The sequence below is a fragment of the Lagopus muta genome, chromosome 13 (genome assembly GCF_023343835.1).
Source record: "Lagopus muta isolate bLagMut1 chromosome 13, bLagMut1 primary, whole genome shotgun sequence".
NCBI classification, from domain to species: Eukaryota; Metazoa; Chordata; class Aves; order Galliformes; family Phasianidae; genus Lagopus; species Lagopus muta.
The window spans coordinates 272427-296941 of NC_064445.1; the positions used below are offsets into that span (position 1 = coordinate 272427).

Genomic DNA, 24515 nt, shown 5'->3' on the forward strand with positions numbered 1-24515 from the left:
CGCCCGCCTCGCCCCGCCCCCTGCCGGCGCGTGCCTCTTGTTTTGCTCTCAGGGGAGCGCGGCGCGCGGCCCCGTGACTTCACCGCGCGCCTTTAAAGGGACCGCGCGGCAGCAGCGGCGAACTCGGTGCGTCCCGCGGGAGAGAAGTGGTGGGCGGAGCCGCGTTCCCAGGTAGGTTCGGCCGCGCTCCGGCTCTACTTGCGATGGGCAGGTGTGGGCCGTGCTCGGATATGAGCGGGGCGGCTCTAGAACAGGTGCGGCTCGGTACGGTGGTGCGCGTGCCGAGCTGCGGCCGCCGGGCCGTCGCTGCTCGGGATGCGCCGTGGGCGGCTTCAGCCCTCCTGAGAAACGCGCGAGTGCCCGTCTGCGGAGTCCGTGTCGGGCGGACCCGCTCCCCTCGGTCGGTGCGAGGGCATCCCGGGCCCCGCCCCACCTGCGGGTGGCGCCCCCAGCCGGGTGGACTTCGCCCCGCGGTGCTCGCTGGGCCGCTCCCCTCGCGCCGCCACCGCGGACGGAGATGTTCCTCTGCTGGCGGCCGACCCTCCGCACAGTAAGCAACGAAGCGGCTCTGCCCGCGCGTGCTCTCCCTCCCCTTCCCCTTGGGCGTCGTGTTTTTTCTCTGTTGAGAAACCTGGGTTCCGTCGGGTGAATTCGTTTGATTAGTGGCATTTGATTAGCGAGCCGATTAACTTGAATTATTCGGTTACGGTTCCTGTTTTATTAATTAAGAATACTAACTCTTGGGAAAACTCTGCTATCCAAACAAAAAGGTTCAGGGATGACCCGCGCGAAACTTGCGTTTATTCTTAATCAAGTCTTATTTCAACATAGAAAGAACTCTGGGCAGCGCAGTTCGATGGCCGCCGGCAGCGCAGCTGGAGGCAGAGTCGCGGGGCTGAGCGGGCCGGGGCTGCGCGTTGTGTTGGTGCTCCCAGCGGAGGGCGGCTGAACGATAACAGCCATCCTTGTATCGTAGACAAAACCCATCTGTGTTTGCGTAGTGTTTTGCCGCCGTCGCCTTCTTGAAGTTTACGAAAAGCTATGGCGTCGCTTCTTTGTTGCATTTTTCTTTACTTGTGTCCTTGGTTTCTCTCTTTGAACTTTTTCGAAGTTGCTTTTATGTATCTCAAGAACTGGGTCTGTATTTTAGCTGCCAGTTTCCTTATAGGCTGCACATAACCCTGTTATATCTCTGCATGAGATCTTTCTTAAGCGTTTTTGTGTGGGTTTGTGTTTAATTTCTCATCCACTTTATTTCATATCTATTTTTATATCCTCTGTGTAATTCTGTGTTCTCATGCTCCATCAGTTTCTCCTTCAGGCAGGTAAGATAGAATATTGGGAATGCTTTCACATAATTCCTGCTGCTCTCCTTGAGTCCCCCAGAGTGTTCCTGGTGCCTCACATTGAACTTGATGCTGAGTGCAGTGTTTATGAGCAAACTCCTTGCTTCATGATGTAGATCATGGGGAAGTATTACTGGGACCAGTTGAAGGGAACCAGCCTTGTGCTGCTAATCCAGACATACCCAAGGGTGGCAGGGAACCATTCCTTAAGAGCATCCTTGAGGGTAGTTAGAATTTGAAATGCTTCTTGGTGGTGGAATTGTATTTCTCGGGGGCTTAGTAGAGCAGAGAAGGATTGTGCTAACAGTACTTTAGTGTTATTTGCTCAGGATTGTTTTCTTCTGCCTTTTATGCAGTCCTTTATGATTATTTGGGACATTGGTGAAAATGTTGGTGAAAAATGTCACTTGAAGTTCTGGTGCCTGTGGCAGGTTCAACCCCTGCTTTGTGTCATGCAGCATGACACTGTGGGTGCCTGTGCTGCAAACAGCTCTGTTCACCTCATCTCCCTCTTAGTGAAGGGGTTGCCAATTATAGCAGCATTTTCTCAGCACTATTAAACAAAATATTTGGAATTGCTACTGACAAAGCAGGGAGTTAAACTGTGATGAGGAAAGCATGGTGTGGAGCTGTGTGTGCTGATTATCAAGGCAAATCTGTGCCCTCATTGTGCAGCGTGAGGATTTCCTTTATTCCTCACCCTGGTGGGTATTCAGGTAATGATCCCCGCAGGGCTTCTACCTGACTTCACACTCTCTCAAACGATGTTGGCTCGATGTGCGGTGTCATCAAACCAACTAATTTAGGATACAGTTATGTGGTCAGATTCTGCTTCCTTTTCCTTTCTTTTTTTTTTCCTGCCCGCAGACATATCCTCCAGAAGAGCGTTCTGCTCACACCATGATGCGGTTGTTCTGGCTGTTGCTGCTTTGCATCTGTTGGCCATCGCCCCTGTTTGCTGGAGGCATCACCCGAGTCTATTACCTGGGGATCCATGAGGTGGACTGGAATTATGCTCCAACAGGAATGAATGTGATGAGCAACCAAAGCATCGCACGTAGCCTGTACGTTTAGTTCTGTAAGAACTGAGTCTTGTGCTACCTGAGTAATTTTGTGCAAGTATTCTGGGTCATCTAAGCAAGCAGGAGATAGGATCAGCTGTGTGGCCTTTATGAGCTTAATGGTTAACTTGTTTCTGTGTTCTTACGATAAAGCTGTTCCTGTGAGGAAGCGAATGGTCAATTTAATGAAGCATCCAGTGACCAGTGCCAGCTACGTTGCAGGGAAGTGAAAACACTATAATAGAGCAGATTGTGCAATGCTCTGCCCTGGGGTTTGCATTTCCTACTTCCAGTTGGTGAAGTGGGTATCCTGAAGCATGACAACTTTTCACTTCCATGGAAATGAGTCCACGGGGCTGGCTTGTTTTTGTTAATTGAGACTTCAAGCCTTGGAGGTGATGGAACTCGCTTAGTGAAATCTTGGGGTTGTTTGGAAAATGTTCTGTTTTTGTGAGAGAAGTAAATCTGGAAAGTGCAGTAATCCCTTTGAGTCACTACAAAAACAGTTTGTTCCCAGTTTTCAGCATAACAAACTTTTGTTTTTTGTAGCTTTCCACAAATTTCTGAAGGCATTTGTTTTAGTCCTTTTTCTATGACAAATTATTTGTTGGCCTGCCCAGTCACTCAGTGTTGTGTGCCATAACAAATAGCACCCAGTGGTTTCTACATCTTTCAGAAATCCAGCAGGAATAGGAGGAGGGCAGAGGAAAAGCAAGGGCTGTCAGTTTAGCACGAGTCACCTCTCTCTGGAGATGCCAAATAGGCTCAGTTTGTTTGCAGAAAAGAAGCCCCCAAGGTCAGGCTGAATCAAGTGATGCAGGTATTTTCATTGGTACCTACAGTGATAACAAATGCAGTATTTATTGTTTACTTTCTCTTGGAGTACGTGAAGAGAAGGAATGAAATGAGGAGCTGTTAAACTCTTCTAAAGCTGTCACTGTAAACAGTTAGCTAACAGCGCTCCTGTGTGCAATGATTGCAGAAGTGAAACTGCTAGCAATAAGAACTGGTAGGAGAATGGCAGATGTGGTAAAACAGCAGAATTCTTTAGTTTGAAAGGGATGGGCTACGTGGAGAAAGGTTGCAGAGAAGTCTGAATTACCCATATACTTTGATACTAGCTAGAGGGATGGCTTCTCAAACATGAGCTTTAGACTGTATTGCTGGAGCCCAGCCCTCCACAGCTCTGAATGAGAAAGGCAGCGTTTACTCTTTTGACCTCTGCTGTCTGTCTTCTGGAGATGAGCGCTGGCTTTGCCCATTTCAGAACAGTGAGCATTGCTCAGCCCTAAGGGGGTGGGGAAAGTAACCCGAGCTCTCATCTCTGCCTGTGTTGTTCATATCTGGGCCGTGACTCATCTCTTTATCTACTAAGAAATAGTCATGAAGAGCAAATATACTCATGTCTTGAACTTTGGCACCTCTGAAAGCTGTAATGTGCTGGGTGTATACCTGCCATACTTGCCTGTCATTTTGCAAGTAAATGGCAAAAAATGAGTTGAAAAGCACCCTTCAGGCTGCATATCTCAGCTGGAGAGCTGTGAGATTATTATTAGTATTTTTAACCTTGTTTGTTGAGCCAGCAACAAACCCTACAAAGGCATTGAGGTGTGTTTCCAAAACACAATGAAGGCTGATGGAGGGGAGGGAAGGGCTTTGTTCTTCCCTGTGTCCCTTGTCTGTGACTGCTGGAGAAGTGCCATCCTTCACACCCCACAGTTTGCAAAGTTCAAGATGCGCTCTGTGTCCTTCCATGATGAATTCAGGACGAGGCCATGGCTGTGTGTCAGCAGGAGTTTGCCCCTACATGTACCTGTAGCAGTTTCTGGACTCACAAAGCCATTAGCTGCCCAGTGTCCTCTGCTGGATTTTGTGTAGCAGATGATGCTGTTGGCTATGCTGCCTGTATGGTGCTGTGTTCCCCTCGCAGCTGCTGGGTATGGATGTGTTAAGGTAGAGCATGGGAGGTTTCTGTGATGCTGAAAGCTTTGGGTCTTACCTGGGAGCAGCAGTGACACACAGCTTTCTCCAGTGTTACATTCTGTTTTGTGTAATGTGTGACTCACAGTGTCTTCCTCTCTTCTGAATTTAACAGAAGGGCCTCAGTGTTCCTCCAGCCTGGCAAGGACAGGATAGGAGGTACTTACAAGAAATCTGTCTATAAGCAATACACAGACTCTACCTACACTGCTGAGATTCCCAAACCGGCGTGGCTGGGGTTCCTTGGGCCCATCATCCGAGCAGAAGTGGGAGATACCATTAAAGTACACTTGAAAAACTTTGCTAGTCGGCCGTATACAATCCATCCTCACGGTGTCTTCTACGAGAAGGACTCTGAAGGTAAATGAACCACTGCCATAAAAGAGATGGATTTTTCTGGTTGGGAAACTGAAGAGTATGCACTGAGAAGTGTCTGTAAAAAAAAAAAAAAAAAAAAAAAAAACAAAAAAAAACCAAAAAAAAAACACCCCCCAGACCTCAGAGCTGTGTTGCTGGGAAGCAGCTGCACTTTGGTCCGTACTAATCCAGCATTGTGACTTGACTTACCTTCATGGATCTGGGAGCAGTCTTCTGACCTGGACATTGCAGTACACAGTCCAGATTTCCTGATTTTCATAGAACCTCTAAAACTTGCTTCTGGGAGAGTGGCACAGGAGAAGAGTTACAGTAATTATTTGGAGTGTTCCTAAGAATGAAGTATGAGGCCAAGGAGCTGCGATTTCAAGCGAACCCTAGAGACTTGTAGGAAGGCTGACTGGCACATGGTGTTGTTGAAGGCAAAGCAGTGGTAGGGAGAATGAGAATAACCTTTCTGACTCTGTTAACCTGTTTGTTGGGCAAATTGCCTTACAGTGGTTCTTTGCCTTGGTTTCTTTTTGAGAGAGTGATGTTTAATTGCTGCTTCAACCTTGGGTTGCTGAGTCTTGCTTTGAAAGATGCTATCCTCTACTTGTATGCAGCTATCTGAGTGTGAGAGGCTCATTATAAGGCTATGTGTATGAGTATTTCTGCTCTTCTTGAATGGACGTTGATTGCTCAATTGTTCTAGGATCCCTGTATCCCGATATGTCCCCCCAGGATCAGAAGAAGGATGATGCTGTCTTCCCAGGAGGGAGTTACACCTACACTTGGACTGTCCCTGAAGATCACAGCCCAACAGCTGATGATCCGAACTGCTTGACCTGGATCTATCACTCTCATGTTGATGCACCAAAAGACATTGCATCTGGATTAATTGGGCCATTGGTAACATGCAAGGAAGGTAAGAAGGGAAAGCAGCTGAGGGCTGTGGTTTCTGGTAGTGAAGATTTTTGTGGTGACTTGAACAGAAGCAGGATGAAAGGATGCTCCAGTGGGCAGCTCCCACTTTTGTAGGGAAAATGTGACGTGACTGGAGATGACAGCACCTGTGTTCTGGTTGGGTTGCAGTCATTGAATTGCCTTTATCCTGTTGTGGCCAGGTAGATGAGTTTGTAGGTTTGTTGATTGACAGGGCTATTTGAATTCATTTTAAGAGAAGGAATTTTGCATGAGACCTAGTTTGTATATTTTAAAAATAGAGATACTGATTGATTTCAGCACTCAGAACATTGAAAGAGTTCTAGTTCAGCCATGCAGAGCTAGAGCAGTGTGGGACTGAGCTTGCAGGGTTATATCAAAAGTGTATGAGATTGCTGAAGCTCTGCAGTGTGCCAGAATGGTGGAGGAAGCATCCATCTGTAATTTGTGTGATAAGCTGTTGTTCTTTTATTGGTTCTTTAAGCCTTTAAAACCAGTGTCTGCTTTTCTGTATGAACGGGTATTCATTCTTTTCTTTCCCCCTAGGAATACTGACAGGCACTTCTCAAAGGCGGCAGGATGTGGATGTTGACTTCTTCCTTATGTTCAGTGTGGTGGATGAGAACCTAAGCTGGTACTTGGATGAGAACATTGCATCATTCTGCACTGATCCAGGATCTGTAGACAAAGAAGATGAGGAATTCCAAGAGAGCAACAAAATGCATGGTGAGTCAATTCTGTAAAGCTACCGCCTTTGCCCAGATGCTCTGGATGGGTCAGTGCTCTGATATCTTGAAATGTGCTTTCTGCTGTTGTATGTCAGGCTGTGGGTAGAGAGGAAAAGGGGTATAGAAAGCTCTGAGATCAGGTGATAGGCAAACTATCACAAACTGCAGCAGCTCCAGGAAATAGAAAGTATTTTGTTTTATTCTTTGGCTTGAGGGAGTCTCTTAGTTGTTTGGAGATTCTGAAAAATGGTTTGTGTTATGAAATGAGTTGTAGAGCCAAGCTCTCCAGAAGAAGAAGAGGAAGGTTGGTTCCCCCTTCAAACATGTCTGCTGTGACCTGCGGGTAGAAGCTCTGATGGCCCTTTTTCTAACTTCTGATTTTAACTTGCTTGCCTTTTCAGCTATCAATGGTTATGTGTTTGGGAATCTCCCTGCACTGACAATGTGTGCTGGGGATCATGTTGCATGGCACCTCTTTGGCATGGGCAATGAAATTGACATTCATACAGCCTACTTCCATGGAGAAACACTCAGCATTCGAGACCATAGGACAGATGTGGCCAGCCTCTTCCCAGCTACTTTTGTTACAGCAGACATGATCCCTGGTAACCCTGGGAGATGGCTACTGAGCTGTCAGCTCAATGATCACATACAAGGTAAGACAGAGGCTGAAATCTGTTCTGCACTCTGTGGCTTCCCTTTTTTCACCCAGTGTCCATCATTGTCCCCATCACGTGTCTTGTGATGTACAGTGTGATGAGGGGCAGTGTCTTGGGCAGCATTCCCACTAGAAATGTCCATAGTTAAATGGGCGATTCCTTGTCTTGTGTGAAGAAGGGTCAATTGGCTGCTAATATGTAGGTCAAACTTACTGGGAGTGGTGTGGTGTTCTACATCAATTGCTGGTAAATTATAAATTTGACACAGCTGAAAGCTGAGATGAGACAGTGCCCTAAAAGTGCTAGTTCCTTTAAGAATTCCTGATGTGATACGTTCGAAGAAGGCTCTGTTTGCTGTCTGTCCATAATCACGAAGCATCCAGAGTTTAAGTGTAAGGAGCTCTGCTCACCAGCAGAAAGAAGCTCCTTTCTGTGGGAACAACCCAATCACCTCAGGCATGTACCTTTTGGGACAGCAGAGGAGGAGAATCCAGTTTCTGGTAGAAAGGTGCTCTGTTCAGTGGCTGAGAGGTGTAACGTTAAGCTGATGTGTCCTCCACCTGTTGTGGGCAGCTGGGATGGCTGCCATCTATGAAGTCCGGCCGTGTTCTCGGCAAGCTCCGGAGCCCGCCCTGCAGGGCAGAACTCGGAAGTACTACATAGCTGCAAAGGAGGTGCAGTGGGACTATGGGCCTTCAGGACGTGACCGCAGCAGTGGGAAACAGCTGAGTGAGGTGGGCAGGTAAGCTGATGGTCTTTCAGCTGTAGTTGGAGGTCTCCAGTCTGCTAGGGGAGGTTGGTTAAGATAATATGGGGTTTATTCCTTAGCAAGCTGTGTGCCTGCAGTTTGCAAGGAGTGGCCCATCTAGAAATATCAGCTGCTATAGCTGGGCTGCACTGAATGCAGTACTGGGTATCTCAGGGGACTTCACATGGAAGTATGCTGTTTTGTTTCATAGCCTTACCTATAAGCTCCAAGAGTCCCAGTTTGTGTAGGATGTGAGCTGCTGCTTTTGCCTCTGCGCTTCATTGCTGCTTGTGTCTGACCTAAGAAGAAATGTAGAGATCTGATGAGCTGTTAAGCAAACAGGTCTTGCAGTAGACACAGGGTGGCAGAGCTAGCCTGCAGATATGCTTCAATGTAGCCCTGCTGCAGCAAGGAGTTTCTCGGAAATCAAATCTAGTGACCTCTTGACGTCCTTCCATTCTAGTTGTCAGATGGCTTTGATAGTGGTTGGTTGAGTGGTTTCCCTTTCAGACTTTGGCAAACTGAAACAAAGACATGCTTCTCTCTCCATTCCCTTCCCTAGGAAGCTGCTGGAGGGAGAAGTAGAAGTGCAGAGAATTTAATGATTTACCCAAAGCCCCGCAGTGACTCTTGCAGACCTTAGAACTGAAAGCTGTGACTGGTCCCTGTAACCAAACTGCCTCTCCTGCAAGGCAGGTTACGTCTTTGTATTGCTGAGGATGTGACAGGAGAGGAAAATCTTTACAGCTGTTATTTATTTTTGATTTTTCATAAAAATGACACGTTATCTGTGTCTTGCATTTTTAGCCCTGCTGAGCAGTTTTTCAAGCGTAGCCTCTACCGAATTGGAGGAGTCTATTGGAAGGTGAAGTATGTGGAATATACTGATGAGAGCTTCCGTGAGGAAAAACAGCAGTCTGAAGAAGAGAAACACCTTGGGATACTTGGTAGGAATCATCCAGCAATACAGACCTCTTTTGGTGCCAGCATGAATGATGGGCTTATGTAAGGAGTGCCCTTGTTTCTCAGTGTGGTAAGGTGTTTTAATGTAGAACGTAGGGAATTGCCTTCCTGCCAGAGCACTCCTTGGAGGTCAGCAGTAAGGAATGGAGAAGCATGTTATAGTATTTGTGACAGTATAGTGTTTGTGGCTGGATGAACCTGTGGGTCCATTGAGTATCACCAGGGTGCTCACAGAAAGCTTCTGCTTCTGTGCTCTCCGTGATACCCAGGTGAATGGGAGCTGCTGAATCACAGCCTGAAGGTCTGATTGACCACCTGAGGCGAGCACTGAGTCAGCCCTGGAGCACAGGTGAAGGCAATTCTCCTGTGCTGCCGGAAGGGATGGAGCCTGGCTGCGCCTCTTCCAGAGCCAATTAAGGGCTGACTGCCAGGGGAGAAGGATCTCTGCTGGAGATCCCTCCTCTGGAGTTTTGCAGTGAGCCCAGGACATGTGTAAGCATTCTATCTATTCTCTTTCTGTTATTATTTGCTTAGCCAAACTCTCTGGTTTATTTCACAATTACAACATCTTTATATTAATTGATTATACAGCAAGTATGAGAGGTGAAGCAAAATAAGAATACAGGGAGTCTGCAAGGGCAAATGAGTCATGCGAAGGCTGTGAGGTACAAAGTAGGAGCATGGTCCAATTTCCTGCATCAGTGTAGACTAATGAGAGCAGAAGTTAGTGATAGCAGTACTGGGAGAGGCCATGGGAGGAAGGAGCACATGGAATAAAACACAGATCTGTGGGAAGAGAACAAGGGTTGTTGTTATCAGCAGTAGCCACGGGGAGAGAAGTGATAGGGTAATCTTGTGTATGACTTCATAGGAATTGTGGATATTTTTCCCTAAAATAAATAGGGAAGAAACAAAAAATGAAGGTCAGATAAGCATCATCCACAGGGGGAGCTGCGCAGACTCATTCAAACTCATCCCCCTCCAGTCTGTTCCCATCAGCCTTGGATCAAAGGTGGCGCTGCCTTACTTTGTTCACCTGGTTGTCCTGGGATTTGCTCCGCTGTTGACATGCTTTCTCTGCTGTTTGTGTAGGTCCTGTAATAAAAGCTGAAGTTGGTGACACCATCCTGGTGACATTTGCTAACAAAGCCTCCTGGCCATTCAGCATCCAGCCTCATGGAGTGTCCTATGGGAAGGCATGGGAAGGGATGCTGTACCATGATGGTTTGTGGCTCATTTATTTTTATTAATTCAATACTCTTCCTGGTGGTAGAGCTCCATAGCCTGTGCCTCTTTTGTGTTGGAAGTTCCTGCAGCCAGGAAGGACTGAATGTGCTCAGGAGCTGGGTGGCACTCTGCCTGGTTCTCTGGGTCTGTCTGAGGAAGAAGTGAAGGAGTCTTTCTGTAGATCTTATGCCCAGGGAGGATGCCTGAGGTAGCATGGTTCCAAAGGTACCATTTTCACCTGAGAAATGGTAAAACTAAACCTCAGGCTGTTTCTGACTGCTTGAGACCTACTGAGCAGAGGAATGTGCCCACTGCATTCTAGCTTAGGTAGCCCATGTACTGCCAGCACGTGTCCTAGATGTAGTGATGTCCACTTATTTGCTGTCAGCATGCCCATCTCTGCCTTGATACCAGGAAGGGGATTGAGAGAAGCAGCTGAGTGCACTTTCTGAACACTTTACGTTGTACCTCAGATGTGATGTGCATGAAAGTGTAACTGGTGAGAGGATGTAACTGGGTTTGTACAGACCTTAAGAATAACCATGCCCATCTGTTTTTGAAGGTGTGTCCCGAAATGGGGTGTCTGTTCCACCTCTGCACAATTTTACATACGCTTGGACTATACCGAAGCACGTTGGGCCGACATCCAGCGACCCTCCCTGCCTGAGCTGGATGTACAGCTCTGCTGTGGACCCCATCAGAGACACCAGCTCGGGCTTGGTAGGCCCTCTGGTCATCTGCAAGCCGGGCACTTTGGATGACAACAACAAACAGGTAAAAAGGATTTTTCCTGCCACACTGTTATCAGATTCTTTGTATCCTTAAAGGGAAAGGAAACATCCTCAAACCATTGAAAATAAACATGTGATAGTATGAGTTCAGGAGATTCTAATCTAAGTCAGAGGGCAGGTTGACATCAATGCACTTGGGTGCTGCAGGTCTGGTGGGAAAGGCCAGCGTTCAGGACTGCCCTTGAAATAGTTTCTGGGCTTTGTTTTAAAACTCAGATGCGAATGTACCTTGGATGTGACTTTCTAGGTAACTTTGGTCCTTGAGAGTTGTAGTTGACTGCCTGAAAGTGCTCTTTTCAGAGCAAAAGAATATTCACTGCAGCCTTAGAGACATTGAGGAGCCATCTTAACACACCTGCATGGTGTGCACACATCTGAAAATCTGCATGGTGTGCTCAAATGACTGTGATGCTTTGAGGTTTGGGGGAGTCTCACTTGTTCTGCAATTTAAGCTCATTTTCAAGCAGAGATTACTACAACAATTGAAAATCTGCATCAGTCTTTGGTTGTGATGAAAGATAAGTGAGATCTGGGAAATGGCCAGAACTTGCTCTTGGAATTTCAGTCAGGGATAACTCAATGCAGTAAGCCTGGGGAAGGCAGTAAACCAACCTGGGGAAGTGCAAGACGTTAACAGACTTGTGTTGTAAGAAATGGTGGGCAGCAGAAAAACAGCCTGGTGTCACCTTACCTGTCTGGCAGTTTAGATCAGGGAGTGGCTGAAAGATCTGGACGCTGCTGCTGCTAAGCCTCCCTGGGGCAGTCTGCTTTCACTGGTGGCATGGTGTAGCTAAACTGAGAGTTCTGAATAGATTGGAAGATTCACGTTTCTGCACTAGTGAGCTGGTTGAGCAGAGAGGATCACGAGTGTATGAAGTGCGCTGTGTGAAGGAACTGTGGTAATGATAAGAGCTTTTCAGTATTGAGAGGCAATAAACAGAACAGGTGGACTTATCCGGAGATGTATGATTGGAAGAACCATCTGGGGCAGCAGTTCCAGCTCCATGATATTAGGTAACCCTTTAATTGTTAATTGGGAAAGACCCACAGCCATTCCTCACACATACCTACGTGCCGCAGACTGCAAAATGCTTAGCCCTGTCTAGGGTGTTTTCCTTTGTACAGCTAAGGAAACAGATACCAAAGTAAGCATCTGGACAGTACTGGCAATGTTCTGTTAATGGGGAAACACCATCCTGTGCAGTGCATCTCTTAGGAGAGTTAACGTTTTTAAGGCTTTAAGGAAATACAAAATTCCCAAACTAAGACCTGTGGTAGGAGAAAGGAGGGGTGGGTTGTGATTATAAGCCATGTTCTCTGGCCTACAGGTAAATGTAAGCGTGGTGGGGAAGGAGGCAGTGTTGTCGTGCTCCTCTCCTGATTTTGATCGCTTTGCTCATGTGACATACCAGGGCAAACCTGAGAGTGGTGCTGCTTGTAGAGCAGAACTGAAACACTCAAAATGAGCAAAGGACAGCCCTGCCCTCAGTGAGCCAAGTTACAGGAGAAGGGGGAAAATAAGAGACAAACAAAACAGTTTGATCTGTAAGAGTAGTGAATGGGGACATTTTAAAAAATTAACAGCCGTCATTGTGATTGTATCTTAGAAAGGTATCGACAAAGAATTTTACCTTCTCTTCAGTGTGTTTGATGAGAACCTCAGCTGGTATTTAAGTGCAAACATAAAGTACTATTTGAGGATGGAAGAGACTTCTCTGAAAAAGGATGATGGCTTTGAGGAATCGAACAGGATGCATGGTATGGCCTGATGCTGTTCTGTGGGCAGCAGGAGTGAATCTGCCAAACATTGCTTGGTGCTCACCCAAAGTCTGAGCTGGGAACCTGGAGTGGCTGTGTGTTGTGCTGGGCTGAAATCAGGCGAGGCCAGAGAGCGGGTGGGATGTGGGACGAGAAGCACTGCTGTCTTGGGAAGTCTGTCCTGAGTGTGTTCACGGGTGAATTAAGAGGAAGATGCTTTTCCAGTGTTACGCTCACCCTATCCAGATAGATGCACAGAATAAATCTCCTGGCTGATATCTACCAGAGAGTGAATTGTTTTCTCCTTTGCAGCCATCAATGGATATATGTTTGGTAACTTGCCTGGGCTGGATATGTGTGAAGGAGACAATGTGTCCTGGCACCTTCTGGGATTGGGCAGTGAAGCAGATGTACATGGAGCTGTGTTTCAGGGAAACACTCTGCAGATGAATGGGATGCGGAAAGATTCAGCCAACCTGTTCCCCCATACGTTTGCTACTGCCTTTATGCAACCTGACAACAAGGGTAAGAGTCTGCACACTTAACCCAGCATTAGGATAAGACTCTGGTTGTAACAGGTTGTTACTGTGGCTGGTTCATTAGCAGTGTGAACTCTTGCATATTACAGGCTGAGCTGTGCATTGCATCTTGTTTAGACCTATTCGCAAGCCCAAAGCTCTTGTCTTTGCACCTGATTCTGGAGAAGAATGGGAGATACAGAATCTTGTCCCATCATCCCAGATTGATTCTCTAAGCTGCCACTTCCTATTTAGTATTTGCAATAGTAGCTCTGATGCACTTTGCTGCCTGTAATCCATAGAAACACGCAGCCATACCATTCAGAATGAAGCAGAGTTGTGGTGTGCAGAGGTTCACAATAACAGACCCGTGTCTTCTCAGTTTGGGAGTTAGGCACACAGTGCTACCTCGCCATCATGCCTCAGATGCTTCTTGTCTCCTCCCCTTTCAGCTTTTGCAGGCTAGATCTCTTGCTTAACCAGCAGTGGTAGCATAGTTGTCACTTCCTTGGCTTCTTCATGTCTAATAAGCTGCTTGTTTTGTGCAGGATGGCCTGCTGAGGTAATTTTTGTGTGGGACTTTGTCATTCCTGATTGGTTTCTCCGTCAGCTCTTTTTAATCTTAGCCTATGGCAGCCAAGCTCCCTAAACAAACACCCGTATCTGCTCAGCACGTGTGCTGATGTCACACACTGTGGGAAGCACTGCTTCCTGGCATCTTTGAAGCAGCTGATGTCCTGTTTGTGCTGCCTCCCGCAGGGACTTTTGAGATCTACTGCCAGACGAGCAATCATTACCAGGCTGGAATGAGGGAGCAGTACTCGGTTTCCAATTGCAACAGGAGGGCTCTGCCTCCCGCTCTCCCATACAGAGCGGTGCGCACGTACTACATAGTGGCAGAGGAGGTGGAGTGGGACTACGCACCAGACCGGAGCTGGGAGAGAGAGCGGCACAACCACTCTGCTGAGAGGTACAGCCTGAGCTGGGGAAGCCCTGGGCGAGGTTGTTCAACAGACCTGAGTCAAATCTGTTGGATGTCTTGGCTGCGTGTGGCGTGGTGCTGTGGCTGTACCCAGTGCTGCAGGGGCTGGTGATGTAGTCCAGGTGTTGCTGCCAGCCTTTGCAGCTGAAATGGGACTCTGGGAAACCTGTCAGCTGCTGAGCCCCGTACCATGGGCTCACTACCTGTGCCTTGTGAGCATTTGAGTAACAGCACTTGTTTTGCACTTCTCAGCTACGCCGATATATTTTTGAGCAATAAGGATGGACTGATTGGCTCCAGATACAAGAAAGCAGTTTACAGGGAGTACACAGATGGGACTTTCCAGACCCCTAAAGCTAGGGTAAATGGTGACGAACATCTGGGGATACTAGGTAAGGAAATGTGCAGAGTATTCCATTCATACAGATGGTGCTTGGGCTAAGGGTTGTAATCTGAAGGCCCCCTGCGTACTCAGGTGTGTGCTGTGTATGCCAGCAAGGAGAAATCCCGAGTGTCCAGATCTGCCAGCTTTGGATAAAGCAGTAAAGAGGGTCCTGAATACAGCCTCGTAGTAGAGAGCTGGGTTCTCAGGCCTGTGTTTGCTGCCAGTTTTCTTCCATGCCTGAAGCAAAGCATTTCTCTATGGAACAATCTGTCTTCTGTAGAGCAGTCAGAGATGTGGGTGAAAATCTGTAGGTATGAAAGGTTTTTGGAGGGGGGAGTAATAGCACACAGGCTTTTCAAAATGCAGAAACACTGCGGTGTTGTAAAGGTCTGTGGAGACATTCCTTTAATGAACCCAGGACTGCAAGTGGTGGCAGGGCAGAAAAGTTGAGGCCATTTGAAATAGACTGCAGTTCTGATCTGTGATGCTGTCAGTCCATATTGAGTATTGCCGATTTTTTTGAAACCAAAAACATCAGATAAAAAAATGTTGTAAAATTTGGCGTATATTCAGAAATTAAGGTTTAGTTGGATAGGCTACAGCTAAAATGTGTAATAGCCTTCATTTCCCTTGTTGTGAAACTCACATTTTCTTGAATTGGGACTGTTCTCCAATGCTCTCTTCTGGTGGTAGAGTTATGGTAGTGATGAGTCAGGGGAGCATCATATGTATTACAAGGGAGTATTTCTGGGGAGGAAAGAATGAGAAAAGTGGGGGATAATCTTAGAAGGTACGACAGTTTTTGCTGGTCTTAGTGTACATTACTATTATTTTCAGGTCCTTTTCTGTGGGCAGAAGTGGGAGAGATTCTCAATGTTGTATTCAAGAACAATGCTTCACGACCCTACTCCATTCATGCCCATGGGGTGCTGGAAAGGCAGGCAGGACAGCCACAAGTAGCACATCCTGGTAAGTCAGTGTCCTCCAGCCTTATTCCTGCACTAAGTTAGGAAACTAATTTTAGCCTACAGCTAGATTGTTCCTTTAAATAGGCTTAGATGTACTTGTTTTCTTCTCATAGAGGACTGGAACAGAACAAAAACTGATCTTTCAGGTTCACTGTGTCTTTTGGCTGTCACTTATATGGGCAGCCCAGGGGAGTTCTTGTGCTTCTGCTCTGACTTTGGGGTAAATGCAGCGCATTTTTTCTGTATAGCCTTGTCCCCCACACCGAGCATGGTCTGTGAGAAGAAGGCTGATCACTGTTCTCAGCTCTGGTAGCCCTGGCCTGGTGGCCCCTGTTTTTCTTCATGATCTGTGTTTGTTGTAACGTGCACAGCTGCTTTCCAGGACGCTGACTGAAATTTTGTTCATGGTCCAGATGTCCATTTATGTAATTTTTGGTCTCCTTCAAGAGTATGCTCATCAGAAGGTTGTCTCTGCAGCAAACAGGCTTTAAGTTGGACCCTGTCTTTCTGAGATATAGTGCTAATATGCAAAATATTAGCTTTAAAAAGGAATTTGAGCATCATAAATAAACTTCAAAGAGGTGAAAGATCGTTCCAAACATCATAGGTGCTGAAGAGGGGCAGAATTCCCTCGTTCTGGTCTAGTCTTAAATATGGCAGATAAGACTGAGTTGTGCCAATTCCACCTAGTGTGCATCTCTTGTCACCCCTCTGCTTTGTTTGTGAGAGGGGAGCTTCCATCCTTCTTTCAGCACCTGTGAGTGATGCAACATCCAACAATGGGTTGTAATTCTGAGACAAAGTGGTCTTTTGTTTTTGTTCTGCTTTGCTGCCACTCAAAGTTGGGGACTTCCTTTATCGCAGTGGTGCTAATGGTGCTTCTGTCCTCAGGTGACATAGTGACATACCAATGGGAAATTCCTGAAAGGTCTGGTCCAGGGCCGGATGATTCAGCCTGTGTCCCTTGGATCTACTACTCCATGGTAGACCCTGTGAAGGTAAAATACAAGAAGATAGAACTAAAAAAACAAGATCAGACCAATTTTTGTCCTATCTAGGAAACAATGCAACTTGAGTATGTTTTAGGAATTGGCCCAGGTGAAGGGCAGAAAAACCACCTAGTTGGCATACCTATCATTCTCTTGGGAGAGGGGATCCTCTAAATCTGCCCTGGTGTTTGTCACTATTTTCCTAATGCAAACCTACAGGAAAGAATTCCATGTCGTGCTGAAATTAACCTTCCCTCAGTTATTTGCAGGATGTGGGGACATCTCCCAGTGAGTTCACGCTTCAGTTGGTGAAAAGTTTAATTCAGGAAGGCAGAAATCGTTCAAATTTAGAACAGATAAATAAAATAGGGAAATTCTGAGCTTTGCTGAAATCTGCTGTCGTAGCACTGATTTCATAGGGAAAATGACCTGAATGATACTGCAGTAAAGCATCACATTGAACCTGGAGATAATGGACTTTTCCTTTCAAGTTCTGGATGTTTTTGCAGTCTTATAGTGGGGGTTATTTTGGTACCATTCATGTTTGACTTTGATTTGCATTCATAAGAGCGTGTGTAGTCTCTGTCCTTGTGCTCTGCTCCTTGATTGCTACCAATGAGAGTTCATACACAGCAGCACAGCGTAAGTGGGGTGTGATGCAGGGAGCAGTTGTGAAGGGGGAAGAGCTCAGATTTTTTTCCCTTCCTTTGGATTAGGATATGTACAGCGGTCTGATCGGACCCCTGAAGGTCTGCAGGAAAGGGGCACTGCAAGCTGATGGGATCAGGAAGGATGTGAAGAGGGAGTTTGCTCTCCTGTTCCTGGTTTTTGATGAAAATATGTCCTGGTACTTAGAGGAGAACGTGCAACGTTACAGCAGTGGAAGTCACAAGGATATTGACCTGTTGGATGAGAAGTTTGTGGAAAGCAACAAAATGCACGGTAATGCTGGCTGGGCTCTTCGGCACCCAGCTGTCGCTATCTGTGCAGGGTTATTAATCACTCTCACCACTATCAGCAGTCAAAAAAGCCCAGCAAACAAGACCCTGACTTCTGGTGATTTCCCTCACCCTTTCCCTTCAACGGTGGCACAAACGAAGTTAAACTCTCGGTTAAACTCTCGGTTGTTCTCAGTAATGTAGGACATATGCCACAGATCTTTGATTTCCAATGAAGGCTAATCATTATGGCTGTCTTCCTCAGGAGAAATAGCAAGATATGGGCTGGAGAGTTCAATATCCAATGTGCCTGAGTGACTCTGGACAGGAAATATTAGATGTGAAATGAGATGTCAGATTGTTTTCATTCTAGTCATCTTGGAACCATCAGAATGTTATATTTCAAATGAGTTGACCAGGCTGTGACAGCAATATACAGACTGCAATACACAGATACAATTTAGTTGATTATGAAGAAACCATCCTATAGCAGAACTAACAAACCTCCTCTAAAATCTTGTGTTATTTATGGTTCCTTACATACTGTATCTGTTTTTCCACCTAAAGTATTCTCAGCAATACCAGCCCCTAGGCAGCTGCAGTGATGAGAACAACAGAGTTGTGTTGTGTGCTATTATTACTGTCTATTTTATAGAGGTAATATAAGGAATCTCCAAATACCAATGTCTGTTCAGTTACAGTTGTCAGCCCAAAGTTATAACTAGTAAAGCAACACGCCAAAGCTGAATGCTTGCTTTGGGCTGCCCAAAGTGCCCCTGGCAGATATGGGAGTAAAACACGGGAGGTCCTGTTTTTAGATCAGGTCTCTTCCAGTATTTTTCCATCCATTGTCATCTGAGCATGGCAGTTGCCCTGTGAACATTAACCTGCTCACCCGTTGTTTTGGTTTCTTTTCTGCATTTGTAATCAAAGCATTATTCCTTCTTGCTATGCTGATTATGAAATGAGGTCCCACCATGTAGTGATTTCCTTTTTTCCCTTGATGATTAGCACACAGTGTGTGCAGGCAGCATAAGACACATAGAATGACAGGGTTCCTGTTGGCAGAAATTGCCTGTTGTCATTCAGCAATTAAATGTTCAAGTTGTGTGCATTTCCCTTGTTTTGAGCCAGACTCTGGGTTCTCTGCAAGTAATTTTTATAGATTATTTGGGATGAATTACAGCGTGGCTTTAGGTGCAAGCTGTGTCTTCTGTATCTGTTAACAGAACGAGTATGTAACGTGTCTATAGAGAGATTGCCAAACGTTTTGGGACAGTGTTGTATGGAAGATGTGAAATACTGATGCACTGGTTCCTAGATGAGCTTTAAAACATTTAACTTGTCCTGTGCTTTCTTCCTTTGAGGTGATTCAGCATTTTTACCATTTCAATAATAGCTTTTTTTTCCCTGTATGTTATTCACTGCCTAGCAATCAATGGGAGGCTCTATGCAACCTTGCCTGGGCTGACCATGTTTGAAGGAGAGTGGGTGAACTGGTACCTGCTGGGAATGGGACAGGAGATTGATGTCCACACAGTCCATTTTCATGCTGAGACGTTCATATACAAGGTAAGAAGATCCTGCTGATAATAAAATGACCACTGATGTCATTGCATTTGCATGACTGACTTGAACTTCTTGAATGGTTTTGCAGGAACAGTGCACAGTGTGGTATTATGCACCCAGACTTGATAGGCTGAACTTCTGTTTATAGCTGATATGCCTAGCTAATGTTGCTTTAGTTTAGGCATTATTTGCTTTCTCAGTTACAGCCCTGGAGCTGTTATTTGAAATATTCTGTAGAGCTTTGATAAACTGTAGTCGCACTGAAGTGGTCTCCAGTAAAGCTGACAACTTTAGAGATGCACAGAGCACTGCATGCAAGTCTCCCTTCTCCTTCACAGAGTGGCAAAAGCTACAGAGCAGATGTTGTGGATCTCTTTCCTGGGACCTTTGAAATGGTAGAGATGCTGGCTGGGAACCCTGGGACGTGGCTGCTTCACTGCCATGTGTCTGATCATATTCATGCTGGCATGGAGATACTCTTCCAAGTCTTGCCCAGACAAGGTCAGAAATAATCACTGCTTACTACCATCAAACATGTAACAGCATTTTCTATTAATGCTGCTAAATTCTGTTTGCCTCACGCTTAGCAACTCTTTTGTACCATAAACAGCTAGTTAATTGAGCATATAATTGCCATTAAGACATTCCCTTTGAATATAGTAATACTTGCAGCTGGAGGTAATAAATTGCTTTTGGAGTTTACTTTGCATAGGGTATTATTATGAGATTCATTTTAGTTTGAGTTTGGGAAGCAAAGTTCAGCTATCAGCGAGCAATTGTTGTTGATAAGGATATTACTGGTCAGAAGTCAGGTCTGTTCTGGACTCAATTTGTTCAGCCCACACTTTGTCACCCACTTCTTGTTTCCTTTCAGAGCCAGTGCCTGTGGTTTTGAACTACGATGAAGGTAATGTATGGCTTGCACTGCTAAGGTGTGTGTGTGCGTGTGTGGCAAAGAATTAGAGATCTCCTGTCAGTATGGAGACCTAGATTTGTGCTAGAATGAGGGGAGAAGGGAGGAGCACGAAGACAGTATACAGCCTCCTCAGCCAGACTGGGCAGCATTAGCCTGATGTTTGGCTACTGATGGGTAATAGAGAAGTTCCAGGTAAGTTAGCTCATCTGTTTCTTACACATCTGTGCTCTGATGATTTAAAAAAAAAAAAAAAAATAAGGTAAGATGCTTTGGCTTGTTTGACCTTTTTAAGTAAAAAAACTCAGTGGCCTCATACCCTTCTTATGCATATGAATTTATCATACAAGCAGAGATTCAAAGGGTTGTAAAGGAGGATGCTGTGATTTCTCTGATTCCTTTCAAATGAAACTCACAGGGATCATAGATTAGGTTTTTTTTTCCCTTCTTGGACTGTCAGTGCCTGTATGGTTGAGGGAGTGTTCAGATTAAGTCCCTCCAGCTAGTCATAGTGGGTGCACCACCAAGCACAACTTCTTTCTGGTCTGTTTTACCCACAGAGAAAAAGATTAAGCATATGCTGTCATTCTTTAAGGTTTTTTTAAGAAGCAGATGGTTGAGCAGAAGGAGGGAAAAGGAAAGTAGTAGATGACTTTTTTTCCAGTTCTCTGGAGGTAACATTTGGAAGAGCTGATGGTGGTGCGTTCTTCCCTTCTTCTTTTCCATCTCTTTACAACTACTCCTGTATTTCTCAGCTTCTTTCAGTAAATGCAGCTGAGCTGGTTTCAGAGACAGCTTCAATTGGCAGAAAATACAACCATCTATCTGCAAAGCTTCAGTCTTGGTACTGACAATTCTACTGTCTTCTCAACAATGTTTTCCTCAATCAGAATGGCTGTGAAGAAAAGTAGGAAATGTAGTTTTGACAGCGATAGTGTGACAATACTTAAATAACTTGTTCTGCATTTACTTGAGCATCAGCCTATGTATGCTCATGAAGTAAGAACCTTGACTGAGGGTTGCTGTCTGTGCTAATAGCTGCCTTTCTCAGGGGATTTCTGCTGTTTCACTATAGAAGCGTAAGAGCTCAGGATGTGAAGTGACTCACTGCTGGTGAGGCTGAGAAGTGCATTACAGCAGCAGAAGCCACACACAGGGGCAGCCTGGAGCAGAGTGGGGACCTCGCAGGAGCCCCAGTCCAGATGTGTGTTCTTATCTCAGTTCTTTTTTCCTAGCTCAGCCACTGCTGCTTCACACAACCCCCAACTGCCTTCCTCATGATGGCTTAGCAGTGATTAGCTGATAGGGCTGGCATAGTTTGAGACATGCTGGGTTTGTGGGATGGAGTGGAGTAGGGAAGGAACCTTTTCTTCTCAAATTTCTGACCTGAGTGGTGTGGGTCTGGGTTCATGGGGACTGGGTCTGCTTTAGCTTGCTTTGATTGTGTTGGGTCATTCTTTTGCTCTTTTTCCATGTTTCTCAGAACCTTTCAGTGCTAATGAGAGTGGGAAATAATACAACTATTATTTTTCTCTCTCAGGGGCACAACCTGAGGATGAGGATGACTCCCAGAAGGTCAGGCTTTTTGGAGTTAAGTTGCCTCTAGGGCAAGTAGAAGCTGCAGTCATTATTCTAGCCATTACAGGATTGGTCCTCCTCCTGGTTGCTGCCTTCCTCCTGGGAGTCGTCATCCACCTCCAGAGGCAAAGGAAGCTGAGACGGAACCGGAGGTCTATTCTGGATGATGGATTCAAACTCATGTCTAAAAAGAACTCGGGGCTATAACAGCCACATACGAACTCTGGCTGTGTCCACATTGTGAGCATTGTCTGCAGCAAAGACTTCAGAGCATCACTTCCATTGCATACTGGGCTTCTAGGAGCCAAGGTTGGGAACCCTTTCCACTGAGTGAAGGCCAACAATGGGAGTAAAAGGTCCTTCTAAAATACTTCTCATCCACAAGAAAGGAAAGAATTCCCCTATTTTCTTCTCTCCAGAACAGATTTGGTCTTCACTAGAAGCTCTTGGACCAAATCCAGTCTTACTCCATTGCCAGAGCTGAGTTGGGCATTGCCTCACAGTCTCACAACCAAACTGTGAGCCTTATTCCCCCCCCCCCCCCGATTAACTTAATCTGTGGATCTGTGGTTTTAGTGTGGATTTTTTTCTGATGAATCAAGTAAGAATGCAGTAGACAAAATGTTAATTTAGAGTTGGATTGCTGTTTTTTGATGAGTAATTGGGCAGATGTAAGTTCAGGGCAAAGCATGTTGCGGTGTCTGAGAGCTACATCATGGAGCATGGCAACATCTGTGCCTCACAATCAGCCTTGCTGATGCATCCTTGTGCAGCACCGTGGGCAGTGTGTTCTGAGCACAGGTGTCTTGTGCTGGGAGTTGAAGATTCCCTGTGCTGCAGAGCATCTGGTGACCTCCCCCTGCCACAGTTCTGCTGGTGAAGTGCTGCACCCCAGTATCTGTACAGCTCCTTTGCAGCAGGATTGAGGCTGCTGTGCTGTTCTATGGTGTGGTTTGCTTTTATACATTTCCCTGCAGTTCTCTCAGTTCAGCTGCTGCCACGTGGCTGCCATAAGCTGAGCCAGAGGCTCAGTGCAGTGTGACCTGGGGTTTGTGCTTGGGGCAGAAGTATGAGAGGGCTTCCACTGACAGAGTGTCAGCAGTGTGCTGCTGTGACAGCCCTGGGAGGGGCTGTGGCTGCAATCCCTGCACTTGCCCAAGGGGATGGGGGGAGTGATGCCAGGAGTGAGCATTGCTGGTGTGTGGGGTGGCACAGCCCTGGCAGTCCCCAGACCCTGTGTCTGCTATCAGGTAATGCCTGTCCTCCCATGGTCACGCTGCCCTGTGTGGTGGCACTGAGGTGCTCTTTGTGTGCGCCTGTCTGCATGCTCTGCTGAGTCCCTGTGTGTGTCTGTGCTTATGTACTTCTGTCCTTGGTCTTAAATGGAAAAGGTAGAAAAATCCTTTCTGTGCGTCTTTCAGTGGCAATTAAAGCAGAGCTAGCTGAGTGGTTCTAATGATAAGAAACTGCTGTGGGCTGTTTAGGTGTATCACTCTTTTATTTTGAGTGGTGGTTATGATGTTCTTAATCATACTCGATTCATATTGGGTCCAGCTGCTCTTTCCTTTGGCAAATGGGGGGAAAGTTCATTAATTTCCTTTCATTATAGTTCATTAAGCTTGGTGAGGAGCTGGAGGGCTGTTGAGCGCTCTGAATATGAGCGCTTTGCTCATTGTCAGCCTTAGTTCAGCTGCTGCTGCTGCTACAGGCTTCCCACTCCTGGGCGGATTTTAACTGTCATCAGGAATAAGAATTGTGCAGGAAACTTTCATTTCCACACCCACTTTGCCAAAAAAAAAAAAAGATAACGTTATCCCCTTGTGCTGAGAGAAAAAGGAGTTGTTTTAAAGTATTCATCTAAAAACAGAAAGGAGGAAGTCACCTTTTCTTCAGTTCTTCATCTGGGTTTGTTTCAGTGCTGGCTGTGAAGCAGGGAGGCATGGGGACTGGAGCAGGATCTCCACATCCTGTGCGTTCCTTACCCAGCAGGCTTCCTCTGTGTGATGCTGGGTTTGGGTTGATGGGATGCTGCTGGAGGTCTGATCCCCAGCCCTGTCCCGAGCCCAGGCTATGGAGGGAGCCTCACTGAGCAGCTCTTCTGCTTGGACAAGAGAGGGCAAAGTTTTCTGTTGGTGGGGGGGACAGCTGTGACAAACAGTCAGTGACTTCGTGACTGCCTCATATCAGAAGTTGGTTCTGCCAGCTGGTGTGAGTATGTGGAGGAGGAGATGTTTCACAGTTCTGGTGACTGTGAGCTGCCTGTGAGCAAATGTTTGCATTGGCAGCATGCCTTCTGAGCACCTGACAGCATCTCCTTTCTGCTCATCCGTGATGCACAGACAGCTGCCAAGGAGTCACCTCAGCTTGAAGATTTGAGCACGAGCGGCAGGACCAGGCTCAGCACTGCTGCCCCAGGGCACACAGTGAGATGAAGATGGCACTCCTTCCTTTTACTCCGTTTAGCAAAGTGTAACACTTAATGGTTTCTGAGCTCTTTAAAAATATCATGAGAAAAGTACCCCGTGTTTTGTCTCTTTCTTTCTGTGATTGTACAGAGAAGGGTGTGGGTGACCCTTGTGGTTCAACCTGAAGCAAGGTCTGCTGTGATTTGCATCTGTGACACCTCTGAAAGTGGGGACAGAGGTGTAATGTGCAATTGCTCTGTGCTGACTGAGACCCCTCTGAGCTGCTCCCAGCTCCTTCGTCCATGCAAAGTAAGCTATGTAAGGAAAACTCTACAATGGTTTGAATTGGATCACAGAACACCTGAGGTCATCTTGTCCAGCCTTTGCTCAGCAAGGACACCTGTAGTAGGTTGCCCAGAACCGTGTTCAGGCTGCTCTTTAATAACTCCACGAATGATTTCAGATGGTAAATACAGAAAAGGGTTGAAAGTGCACCCATGTGGGCACAGGGAGTGAAATGCAGGCATCTGTGTTTTTAGGTAGCTTAATGCTGTTTCACTTCATAGTGCTGTTACAAGTACCAGAACATCTTCATAGAAGAGCTCATTTTTTTTATGTTTCTTTTGTGGGATATGCATAAGGAGCAGCTACTGCTTCCTATTGTATGTGCTTACAGCAATATGAGATTTACACAAGTCAAAGAGCCTTCA

General features: G+C 46.2%; 1 protein-coding gene across 3 annotated transcripts; it reads left to right on the forward strand.

Moving 5' to 3' along the window:
* The first annotated feature begins 39 nt into the window (after positions 1 to 39).
* HEPH (hephaestin) lies at positions 40 to 23220 on the forward strand. 3 transcript variants are annotated; one of them, XM_048959252.1, is made up of 21 exons: positions 40 to 171; positions 2214 to 2410; positions 4503 to 4747; positions 5457 to 5669; positions 6233 to 6412; positions 6816 to 7070; positions 7647 to 7815; positions 8629 to 8768; positions 9877 to 10008; positions 10574 to 10785; positions 12410 to 12560; positions 12873 to 13085; positions 13838 to 14048; positions 14313 to 14452; positions 15283 to 15414; positions 16305 to 16411; positions 17119 to 17344; positions 18773 to 18912; positions 19248 to 19410; positions 19784 to 19816; positions 21363 to 23220. In XM_048959252.1, exons 2-21 carry the CDS (start codon positions 2247 to 2249, stop codon positions 21605 to 21607), a joined length of 3471 nt encoding a protein of 1156 aa, XP_048815209.1. In that variant the 5' UTR covers positions 40 to 171; positions 2214 to 2246; the 3' UTR covers positions 21608 to 23220. The 3 variants fall into 3 exon arrangements, with proteins under 3 accessions (XP_048815209.1, XP_048815208.1, XP_048815210.1); XM_048959251.1 differs by lacking the exon at positions 40 to 171 and adding an exon at positions 180 to 550; XM_048959253.1 differs by lacking the exons at positions 40 to 171; positions 2214 to 2410 and having other exon boundaries at positions 4635 to 4747; positions 5486 to 5669.
* The last annotated feature ends 1295 nt before the right edge of the window (positions 23221 to 24515 follow it).